General features: G+C 42.3%; 1 protein-coding gene across 1 annotated transcript in view; it reads right to left on the bottom strand.

Annotated features, from left to right (window-relative positions):
* NIBAN1 (niban apoptosis regulator 1) overlaps positions 1-12,444 on the bottom strand; it is a 159,982-nt gene that overhangs the window by 24,338 nt on the left and 123,200 nt on the right. The window contains exons 6-7 of the mRNA XM_059147127.1: positions 6,151-6,266; positions 78-182 (exon numbers count right to left, since the gene is read on the bottom strand). Coding sequence (XP_059003110.1) covers positions 78-182; positions 6,151-6,266 — 221 coding nt within the window. The remainder of the gene's footprint in view (positions 1-77; positions 183-6,150; positions 6,267-12,444) is intronic.

Consider the following 12,444-nt stretch of genomic DNA (forward strand, 5'->3'; position numbering starts at 1 on the left):
ACTGCCCTAAAAAAAAAAAGGAGGGAAAGGGATGTTCATTTTGAGGAGCACAGTCACATAGCAAGGTCATGGCTTACGCCGAGCCAGGCCCTCTTTCGGTCATTCTTCTTCCCCTTCATTTTCGGCAGGAGGTCCATCTGGAGGGTTGGCAGGAGGTCCTCCATCACCAGGTTACTCAGGATCTGGGGAGAGGAAGACAGCCCCAGAGTGAGTTGGGTGGTGACGGGTCAATCTGAGCATCGGGCCAGCTGACGCGGTCATGATCGGCCGTGCTGATCCTGGCAACCTAAGATTGTCCCGGGCTGCATCAAATCCGTCAGCTGATAGTTTCATTCTGGTTCTGAGGCTACAGAAATCTCAACTAAAGACAATCTTGGAGGGTAAACGTTCTTGAATATCTGCGAACAACAGTAATGTCTACTGACGGTTCACCATCAGAAGGATAAATTCCTCATATTTACACTGTTTCAGAAACTAGAACAATCCAGTGCACTTGAGATAAAAGGCAAAATTTTAATTATGGATAACGGCGTCCTTAGCAACCTCATGACTTCCTTTTGGTGGCTTGAGGTGTTGATGTGTCCTCTGAGACCGTCACGCCTCCTCAAGCTCCCTTGGGATCTGTGTGTCTTCAAGCTCTTTGTCCCTGCTCTCCCCTGAACCCCACCTCCATCATCCTTAAAATTTAGAGGAAAAAATGGAGCAACAAACACTTGGAACAATTGGACATTTGTGGGGTGAGCAGAACATGGGCGAGGGGATCCAAAGTCTTCAGAACATTTAAAAAAAAAGTCTGCTCCCAAGTCACTCTTAAAATTTTGGTTGGCTCTGTGAAAATGTGTGTGTGTGTGTGTGTGTGTGTGTGTGTGTGTGTGTGTGTGTGTGTTTTAAATCTGACCATGTTCTCTATGTCCACATATTACAATGTTCCATGTAACCCAAACTTCTCCTTCTTTAACCAACCACCTCCCCGCGAACTGGAGATTTGCATTTCAGATTCAGTTTTACTATGAATCTTTTGGGGTTCACAGCATATTTTTCAATATCAGCCTGCAAGACAAGATTTACAAAAGAAAAAGAGTAATTGGGGAATGGAAAATCATTTGACACCCGTTCTAGGAATTTAAAATAATATTTGTGCACAATAATTGACCTTCTCCTCATACAAATTCAAATTAGGCTTTGGGAATTACAGAAGATCTCGTCCTGAGGTCACTGGTCAGCCTCGTGCTAGTGAAAATGGTCATGAGCTCACTAGATCTTGCCTTTCACCAAGGGCTCTGTTAGAGCAGGGTGGAACATTTTAGCTGAACGGTCCAGGAACACTCCCAGGGTGGAGGTGGGTGAGTCGTCCAATCCCCCTGTGCCTGGGGGTCACTGGGAGAGAAGGCTGCTCAGGTCAGTGTGGGGAGTGGGGTCCGGTCACCTGCGATGTAGAACTTTGTGGTGTGACGAAGATTATAATGGGGATAGGATTTCCCCAAGTCCTGGTAGTTCACTGGTGGGAATGTTTTTCTACCTTAACCATCCTCTGGGAGCAGTCAAGAGGTGAACCAGAATTTTTGAGGAATCTGAGAGGAATGTGATATGTGCAAGCTCCATGGAGATTAGCAGGTCCAACAATTAGATTCAAGTAGGTCATTAATAACATGGATCCTGCCCGCGTCCTGCTCAGGGGAGTAAGTCCTTAGTTGGAACACATCTGCCCAAGACTGACGGAAGGGTAGCATCGGGAGCACGAGCTAGGAAAACAAGGAGATGGAGGCGGGACTTAAAGTCAATGGGAAGTGTTATCTTCGTTGAAAGTGTTAAATTCGGGGTCATAATAATTGCTTAACTCATCCTTTTGCAGGTATTAGTTTGAGTCTGAGCATAAGCAATAAGGGGTTGGGAAAGAAGAAAATGTTATGAAGGTCAAAGGAAAAAGAAATATTCCATTTGGGTAAGTCATAGTTTTCTTTTAGTCTTTCCCATATAATGTTCCAAAAAATTGAGTTCTATTTTATTTATTTATTTATTTATTAAGATTTTCTTTATTTATTTGACAGACAGAGAGCACAAGTAGGCAGAGAAGCAGGCAGAGAGAGAGAGGGAAGCAGGCCCCCTGCTGAGCAGAGCTCAATGTGGGGCTTGATCCCAGGACCCTGAGATCATGACCTGAGCTGAAGGCAGAGGCTTAACCCACTGAGCCATCCAGGCGCCCCAAGTTCTATTTTATAATTTAGGGACCTGAAACGGAAATACGTCTGGGGAAAAGAAAGAAGGGGAAGAGGAGTGGATTGCAAGGGTGTGGGGCAGGCAGAGCCTCGAACTGCTGAGACCCCAGTTGTGCCGTCCAAACGCTGAGTAACCCCTTCCTCCACCTTCACCCCACCGCCCCCAAACTTGTGCCACCCCCTCCCCTGCCCAGGGTCCTCTCTGAGATTCCCTACCTGGGTCGGCTCTTCATATGCAGGGTCCAAAGCCCTGGGGCTCTTCTAGGGAAAGTAGCCAGTCAAATAAATGAACCATACTCATGAAGGGGTCCTCAACCTTCTCGCTCAGAACAAGATCTATCGAGTTTCACCACAAAGGCCCTAAAAATACCACTTTTGCTTATAAAAGAAACGGTGTGTGTATGTGTGTGTAAATTAAATTGCTGGGATGTGTAGATTTTAAAATTCCATCGCACATATAAGAAACCAAACATGCCATTAGGTCAAAATTAACAAACCCAGGTTCACTCCCTGAAGGCCATACCGTGGGTTACCTTCCAGAAGCTGACACTATGGGGAAGGTGTTAAGTCCTGAGAGACTGTCTCTTCCTGAGATTGGCCCCAGGTCTGACCAGGCTGCCGACCTTGTGCCTTTTATATTACTGAGTGGCCATCGGTGAAAGAATCATTTAAAGGGGTCACATTCAAGGTTACTAGATAAAAGACAACTCTGAAATGTATGGAGAAGGCTTAAAATGTGGATAGTTTTTTTGTCTTGAAACAACCTGTTCTGTGGGAATTATGGGCTACTTTCTCAGCTCACCTGATAAATTTAAAGGCAAATTTAAATTTATAATAAGACGTATAAAATAGTAAATACATATTTATTACATAAATATGTTACTGTAATAAGTAATAAACACCAAGTAACTTAAAGTACTTAACATTTTGCAAACTGCTTTCTTTCACGACCTCATCTGATGCATTTTTATATACTGTAAGAACTATATCCAAGTTCTTACTAGTATATAGATTTTTTTTTTGAAAGATTTTATTTATTTGACAGACAGATCACAAGTAGGCAGAGAGGCAGGTGGGGGTGGGGAGAAGCAGGCTCCCCACTGAGCAGAGAGCCCACTGTGGGGCTCGATCCCAAGATCCTAGGATCATGACCTGAGCTGAAGGCAGAGGCTTTAACCCACTGAGCCACCCAGGTGCCCCACTAGGATATAGATAGTTTCACCTTAATCACCTGCAGGTATCCTAAGATATTTGCTCTGCTTGGACACTTGCCTGACAAATAATCACCGCCATGAGGGCCCCCCAGACTTGCTACACGAGTCATTACAATGAAGATAATAATTAACATTGCTGAACATCTTGTGAGTACCAGGCCCCGAGGCAGAGGGGGTTAAGACAAAATGATGATCAAATGCTCAGCTGATATGAAAAAAGTGCAAATAAATCCAGTGGTTTAAACAAAAGGTCATATTCTCAAACTCAGTTATGTCGTGCCATTTCCTGCAACTACTTGGTAGCTGCTTTTGGCCCCTCTCTCTTTTTCTGGTGAGTGTTAGGACAGACGCTCCTTCAGCTCCACGCGTGAGGTAACACGGAAGCCTCCCCCGATGGGCCCCAGATGGGGGCTTTAGAGCCGATGTCCTTCCATTTCCTTTCACCCACTTCTCCAGGCAGAGCCAGACATGGCCCAAGATGTGTTTCCATCCCAGACTGGGTCTGTGACCTCAGCCAACCTCTCTGAATGTTCCTTCTTTCACTTGGAGGGTGTTGGACAGACAGTCCTTGAAATGCCCTTCAGTGCTCACACTTTAGGAGTCTGATTTCCCCATAGATACTCAGATTCCTGGGGGAGTAAAACTTCTCACTGGGTCACTTGGTAACTCCAGCTTTTACTGATCTCTTCTCTGTTTTTGTTTTGTTTTGTATTGCTCTGCTTCCCCACTTACGGTACTTTTTTTATACTGCAAAATTAGCACCTTCCTATCACTGCTTGGTACTAATGCTTTATGATGTCCATATATGTGCAGAGCCACACACAGTTCTAATGCTGCCTCGTACTCTGGATGTTTCTAGGTATGCCTAGCCTCGCCACGATGGCAAGGGATGAGTCATTTAGTTCTCTCGCACCTTCTAGGGCTTCGCACCTATCAACCCAAAACAAAAGGCAGAAGGTCAACAAAAGAAACATGATACTCCATGTGAAGAAAGGATTCATTAAGTACCTGCTTTCAATGGCATCACGAAGGCATGTGAGCTGTCATGAGATTTCAAATGAAAGGAAAGATCAAGCAAGGAGCATAGGTAAACTTGAGGAGTTAAGAAAATGTTGAACTTGGTAGACTCCCATAGTTGGTGTTGATCTTTCACTGGACCAGAAATTGGAAGCCATCATTTCCTTCGCCATTTGTCCACTTAGCATGTGACCATGAAGCTATCAACTGCATGGGTCAGGGACCGACCGTCCTGTCCTGCCCATCTCTGGGTCACTGGCACCCAGCATGGTGCCTGGCATATAGCAGTTCAATAGTTGTTCAGTGACTAAACCTGGACGAATCACTTGACTGCTATATGCCTCCCTTGGCTTTCTCATTTACAGAATGGAGATATGGGTAACCTCATGAGATCAGTAAGACAAACAATTAGGATTTGAGCATTAAAATGCATTACACAAAGGCATTTTAATATTGGTGTATATCTTAAATATGTTGGTTTACATGGTAGGCTAATCAGCATCAAAGTCTTCAACCTCTCCTTTTGCTTTCATTTTTCTTTTTGGCATAAGTACAGTTGGTGCTTAATCCTTTCAGGTTGATAAATGGATGTGCTTCCCCCAAATATCAGAAACCAAGAATTGGCTAAAGTGCTGGAAAAAGTCTCAGGCTGAGAAATAAATGAGTTTAGAATCCTCCAAAGGGGAGGGGAAAAAAAAGAAGCTTCTGAGTCATATGGTTAAACAATGAAGAACAGCCCCATCATCACAAGCAAATGTTTTTGGCTTTAGAAGTTTAACGACCAGATGAAGGCAAGGCCCCATCTGGTCTCTTCCAAATAGTGTCTCCTAATAACAAATTCCACTGGCCCCCAAAAGAGGCACTTGGGGAGATGAGGGGAAATTAAAGAATAGCATTGTTGGACCCTGTGTGCCTCTAATTAAATAATGCCATATCCAGCCTCCTCCTCCTGGCTGAATCAACCATGTGATTGGTGTTCTCATGGACACAGTTTCCTTGGAGATTTGTGGCAATGTCCCTGGTACCAAGCCAATGGAGGTACTCAACCCATGACTAGCATTTAATCAAGGTCATGGGAAATTATATCAGACCACAGGGGATAGAAAACTAGAAGAGGTAAATAAAATGCATAGGAAACTGTCTAATGCTTTTAAAATGTGTTTCCCTGACTTCATTCACAGATCATTCAATAAGTAAAGACAAGCATGTGCCAGAGTTTTCCAGCAACATCTCACTTAATGCTCAGAACCCTGCAAGGTAAACATTATCATTACTCTCTTTTTCAGAGGACTAACCCGAGACAAATAGAGGTCCAATAACTTGGCAAGATTTAGCTCAAGTCCACTGACCTAAGGCTCCACCGCACACTATGCACTTTGCCACACTGCTTATGTTTGCTTATGGTCTAGAAGCATGAGGCTAATTCAAAGAATCATGCTTTGTGTCAGAAGAAGTAGAAGCAGCTCTCCCCACTGCCTTTGCAGGGTTTCAAGCTGCCCTGTTTACTGCCCAGTATGGAGGTGTTTGGAGAGGGTCCCTAATAGTTTGTGTATCAAATGTTTCTAGATGATTCGAGAAATGGCCTTTGGAACCAAATCTTCCGTTCTTGCAACTTTTTTGTTTGATTTTTTTTTTTTTTTTTTAATGACTCTGATCTCCCACAACAGACAGGGAAGAGGATCCAAAATTCTGAGCCATGTTACCTGGACTTCATCCCCAGTGATCATTTCCCATGAGCCATAGTGTCCCTTCTCCTGACGGAAGAACTGGACAGCTTCCAGAAACGCTTGGGCTTCGAACGTCGTCTGCTTCATGTAATCTAAGAGAAAAAGGCAAGGGTGTTTAGCAGAGAAGACTACTTATACATTTTACCATGGTTCTTCAAGGGATCTAACATTACCTGAATACTACGAGGGAGAAAATTATGAGACACACAAAAATCAAGCAGGTGTTGAATTCAAATTTCATGTGCTGATTTGAATCACACTTCTTGCTCCCCATAGCAGCGATTCAGTCTATCCATTGCTAGGCAGACTGGCTAGGATGAGAAGCAGATGAATCACCCTTTATCTTTCTTGTAAATGCTTCCCGTGGGCATGGAAGCACCTACTGGCTTCCTGCTTCCAAATGTAGCACCTCACTATGGCAGACCGTTCCTGCACAAGGCTTTGTGTGTCCCGTGGAATCCCTCCCCATTCCCTGAATGACACTCTGATTTCTTTGCGACTTGATAGCAACTTTCTGTCAAAAGGACATCCAATAATATGCTGCTTGATGCAAACAAAGAATGACAATGGCTAACAACCATGTAACGAGATACTGTTCTTCTAAACATGTTACACATTTCACTACAACCTCACAAAAACCTCTGCGTTGAGTGTTATTATCATCTTGATTATATAGATGGTGCAGAAGCCCAGAAAGATTAATTGCCTCAGGTCATACAGCTCGTAAGTGTGTGAACTCAAGCAGTCTGATTCCAGTCTGACGACACTACCCTGTATAAGCACCGTGCTACACTACCTCAAAATCTACGCAAAGCCCCCAAATCTTTACCTTCAAAAATGTGGAACTAGTTTTCCAGGTTTGCCCTTCTAAATAGATTAGATTTTATTTTTTTTTCTTATCCTATTTTATTTTATTTAAGTTCCATTAGTGAATGCATAGAGTATTATTAGTTTCAGAGGTAGAGTTCAAGGAGTCATCAGTCTTATACAACACCCAGTGCTTATCATGTCACGTGCCCTCCTTAACGCCCATCACCCAGTTTCCTCGTCCCCCCCCACCTCGCCTCCACCAATCCTCAGTTTGTTTCCTACAGTTAAGAGTCTCATATGGTGTGTCTCCCTTTCTGATTTCCTTTTTCCCCTCCCTTCCCTATGACCCTCTGTTTTGTTTCTTAATTTCCACATATGAATGAAATCATACAATTCTTTCTCTGATTGACTTATTTCCCTTAGCACAATACCCTCTAGTGCCATCCATGTCTTTGCAAATGGTAAGATTTCTTTTTCTTGATGGCTGAGTAATACTCCAGTGTGTGTGTGTGTATTTTATATCTCCTTTATCCATTCATCTGTCGATAGACAAACATACTAGATTTTAAAAGGTGTTTTATCTGGGAGGAAATATTTAATAGCAGGATTTTAAGTGTGGTTGTGGAAGCAGGAGCTCAACAGCCTTCCCAGAATTCCACAAATCACACTGTGCATAACAATATCCTCATTTCTGCTGTGGACTGAATACTGTGTCCCCCAGAATTCATATGTTGAAACCCTAATCCCCAGTATGATAGTATTTGGAGATAGAGCCTTTGGGAGGTAATCAGGCCCGGAAGGTATGATGGGATTACTGCCCTTATCGTGAGGAGATTAGTGCCCTTATAAGAAGAGAGCTCCTCCCCCCCAATTCTATCCTCCCACCAGACCCTGGACCTGCCAGTGCTTTGATCTTAAACTTTCAAGACTGTGGTATTTTTGTTACAGCAGCCCAAACTGACCAAGACAATTTTTCAATACACACAGATAGCTCTTGGAGGATATAATGATGACAGAATTATAATAATCTTTTCAGGGAAATGAATCAAAGACATAATCTAATCTAACAATAAAGAAATCAAATCTTAGAAAGGGGAAGTAAGGCTAAATGAAGTGACTGAAAGCACCAAATCTCTTGTCTCCTGCTTCTCCTCCTATAGGACCTGAAATTCCCTTGCTAATAATAGCCTAATGATCTGTATTTATAGAGCGAATTAGATTAGCCAGTTGAAGGCTGCTGATTTGCTGGGGACCTTCAGAGCTTTAGACAATGGGACTACTCAGTCAAGGAGTGGTTGTTAAGCAGGGACAAGGCAGAAACAGAGAAGGCTCAATCTTCTCCAGAAGGTGATAATCGATGGGCTGTAGACTCTTAAGACTGGTTTTCAAGGTCATAGGCCTCAGGAACCTGGTACAGTGAAAATACATTTCGAGGCATAGTCTCTATGGAGTTCAAGCAACATTCTTCACAGTGAGGATACCATAAAGCCCCAAATCTCTACCTTCAAAAATGTGGAACAGTAACTGACATTTCTAATATCGACATAGAGATCCGCTCAAGATCTAAATCAGAAAAAGAGATCAAGTCTTTAAATTGTCTGAGATCAAGTTTTTAAATTGAAGTATTTTCTTCCTTGTTATTTTTTTCTGGCTTGGCAAATGATTTACTGTTTAATCTTAGAGGTTTGGAAAGCACAAATTAAAGTCTTGGTATAAAATTGACAAGGGACTGTGATACGGGGCTCAGTACACTGGGAGGGACTTTACCAACAGGATGGAAACTGTAATTATACATTGAGATTCAAGATTGACTCATGGGCTTTTATTTTTAACAGCTGTTTTCATTTCCAACCCCAGGAAACAAAGAGATGGAAGAAAATGTGGTACTTGACGGAGTGAGGACTGCCAGACCCGCAAGCCTGGGAATAAGGTTTTAAATTCTTCTTGTCCTTACAAAAAGCATAAGTTTACTTATTTCTTCCCCTACAAACCTCAGCAACTGGAGGAGTTATTTGAAACCCTACTCATACCTTCTGTAACTATATCAAAGCAAACTATGGTAGTCGCCCTATGTGTGTTTGCAAAAATCTTTAGAAAAAAATAATTACAGAAGAAATGGTATTTGGAGATAATGATGTGGCAGTCAGAGAGAAGTCCAAGAGGAAAGAGAAGAGCTGGAATGTAGTAGTGGTGGATGAGACACCTTAATCTAGGCAGAGAAGAGAAGGGTTAGTAATCAGATGAACCACACAGGAAATTACGGTAATTGAACATCAGCAAGAAAGCCTGAAGGAATGAGGAGGGAGCTGAATTCTTGACTCTCTACCATTAGGATGGATTTAAACTGGATTTTAACTATTCCTTTTCCACAGGGATTAAAAAAAAGAAGGATCTACTCTACTGATTCATCATTAGATTTTCAGGTTATAAACTGATTAATTAACTTCTACAAAACTTTTAGAACAGTACCTGGCATATAAAATCCATTTTATGGATTTTATGATGGTAAGCCAAACTCGACAGCAACTGCCAGATCATTAAGGAAATAGAGAACAAAGGTTTGCTTTGTGAAAGATAGAACTGCATTGCGATGGTAATACGATCTTCATTTCTTCTAACTAGTTTGCTGAGGCGTTACTGAACCCAGCCAGAATGTACAGGTGTTTGAGAAAAACCGGATTATCAGTTATTTGATCAACTTCCTGCCATCGATCTCATGAGAACAGAATTCCAGGATCACAGTCACCCACTCTCCTGCCAACAACAGCTGAGAGTTTAGTCCAGGGGTCCCCAACCCACCACGGCTTTTGGTTGTTAAGCCTTCTCCTTGTAGGTCAACTTAGAAAAATGGCAGGTTATCAGCTCCATGTACTTTCCCAACAGGTTATCATTCTGAGAATGTTGAAGGAGACAGATGTGCTGGAGCGAACTGAGACATCATTAAATCCAGATCCCTCGTTTGGCGGACAAGGAAACTGAAAGAAAATAAAGGTTAATTTCTTCGTTGAAGGTCACACAGCTGGTCAGAATCGGAGCCAAGAGTTGAAAAAAGTAGCCCTGGCATGCCAGGAGTGGCCTTGGCATTCACGCTGACTTAAACCATAGACCGTAAGAGCTGGAAGTGGTCTTGAAGGTCACCGAGCCACAGTTCTCGTTCCCTGCTGGAAGCCTTCGGAATCCCAGACGCTCATCTGGCCTTAGCTCGACGGTTTCCAGTGACACAGAGAGCTCACAATTTATGAAATAGTCATGGAACTCCTCTGATTATTTGAAAATTTTTCCTTTTATTGAGCCAAAATCTGTTTCCGTGAACTCTCATTAATCTCATTTCTGCTTTTCAGAGCAAAATAGACAAGTTTACTTCTCTTCTATATGCTAACTCTAAAAAAAAAAATAGCTGAATATCCATATTTTCCCTCAACCATTCTTTAAACAATATAGTTTTGGGGATCTTTTAAATTTAGCTCTCTTTTTTTCTTCCTTCTCTTAGTAACCAATTCCATTTAATCAATATCATCCTAAATTTGGCTTGCGCAAATTATGTAAAGTAAAAGATTATGTTCCCTTTTCTGGTCTTTAACTTCTTCTTCTTCTTTTTTTTTAACACAAACGCCTCACACCATTGACTCATACCTTTCTTATAGGCAAATAAAATCCCACTATTTTTCATATAAAACTTTTGTCAATTTAATCCTTTCCTAACCTGTACTTCTGCTTTTGATGTTGAGGTACAGGTTTTAACGTAACCCCTAATAAATGACAAGTTACTATGATCAACTCAGTGCCCCAGAGCCGGCCAAAATCATTTTAAAATTATAATTCTGGGGGCACCTGGGTGGCTCAGTCATTAAGTGTCTGCCTTCGGCTCAGGTCATGATTCCAGGGTCCTGGGATCAAGCCCCGCATCGGGCTCCCTGCTCAGCAGGAAGCCTGCTTCTCCCTCTCCCACTCCGCCTGCTTCTGTTCCCTCTCTCGCTGTGTCGATCTCTGTCAAAAAAATAAATAAAATTTTTTAAAAATTACAAAAAAAAATAATTCTGTTTCCAAACTCCCTTTCCCCTCTGTGTCATTAAAAATGTTGGTGGGCTTGCCTTCTGTCACTTCTACCCAACTCACTGATAAAAATATTCATGAGATCGGGGGCAAGGACAGATCCCTGGTAAATTCTAAACATTTTAGAAGACACGTGGGAGACGCATCTTGGCTATTCATTCCACAGTCACATCCTCAGGACCTTAGTCTCTCCCTATTTCTCATCTGAGCAGCCACATGGAAAACTCATATTTGGGAGACATGATTATGGATTCTGCAAGGAAAAGAAAGCTTCTCTAGGCCCCTCGGGGGAACAGTTATCCAGGGGGCCAGCTTTTGTTTTTTTCCACTGGCACAGATCTCCAGCACGTCTGAGTCAACCGAAACGCCAAAGCTCTAAGGCCTGTGCAGTCATTCTGGGTTTTGACTCTGGCTGCTGGGTTGGGACTCCTGGACTCAGGCTGGGTTTGGAAGCAGCGCTGTTATTTTATTTTATCGGTTCACTGCGCCAAGTCATGTTAGCTGATCCGCCTGGTGATTTGTAAAAGTTATGTAATAGCATTACTCACTACACTGCTATGGGGTTCATCTCGCTAATGTATACTTCTAAATTGTCTTCAGCTTCAGGTCATAAGTCGTCCTTTCTGGGAGAGCGCAGCAAGGCTGCTTGTCCTAGTTTCTTCTCTATGGCAAAGAGAAGAAACACAAAAGCAACCAACGTTTATTGAATCCTGTCAATGTAAGTATGAACCACGGAAGATGTTTACACACACCATCTCATATAATCCTTCCAGCAATCCCCTTAGGGAAGAATTAATATTCCCACTTCAAGGCTGACAAAGAAACTGACTACAGAGAGACAAAACAATTCGTTTCAGCTAATAAGTGGTCAAGTCAGGTCTACGAATTTCCAAAGTCCTGTAATAACACTCCACGGTTTAATTTTTTAAACTTTTTATTTTGAGGGAATTGTAGATTCACGTGTTTTTATAAAAATAAGAGAGGTAGGGCACCTGGATGATGCAATTAATCGTCCAGCCAGTCTGACATGTATGCACAGGAACATGTGTGTATGTTTGCACGTGTGTGTGTATTGTGGTTTAATTTTTAAGTTATTTTTTAAGGTTTCCTTTCCTTCTCAAAGTTTAGAATCATATACAGGCACCTGGGTGGCTCAATCGGTTAAGCATCTGCCTTCAGTTCAGGTCATGATCCTGGGGCCGAGCCCCGCATTGGGCTCCCTGCTCGGTGGGGAGTCTACTTCTCCCTCTCTCTGTCTTTCCCCCAACTCATGCTCTTTCTATTTAAAAAAAACAAAAAACACCTAAATTAAAAAAAAAAAAAAAGAATCATCTAGTCCAAACCACTCATTTAAAACGTGAGTAAACAGGATCAGACAGAATGTGAAGTTATTTAAAGCAAAACAAA

The sequence above is a fragment of the Mustela lutreola genome, chromosome 14 (genome assembly GCF_030435805.1).
Source record: "Mustela lutreola isolate mMusLut2 chromosome 14, mMusLut2.pri, whole genome shotgun sequence".
Lineage (NCBI taxonomy): Eukaryota > Metazoa > Chordata > Mammalia > Carnivora > Mustelidae > Mustela > Mustela lutreola.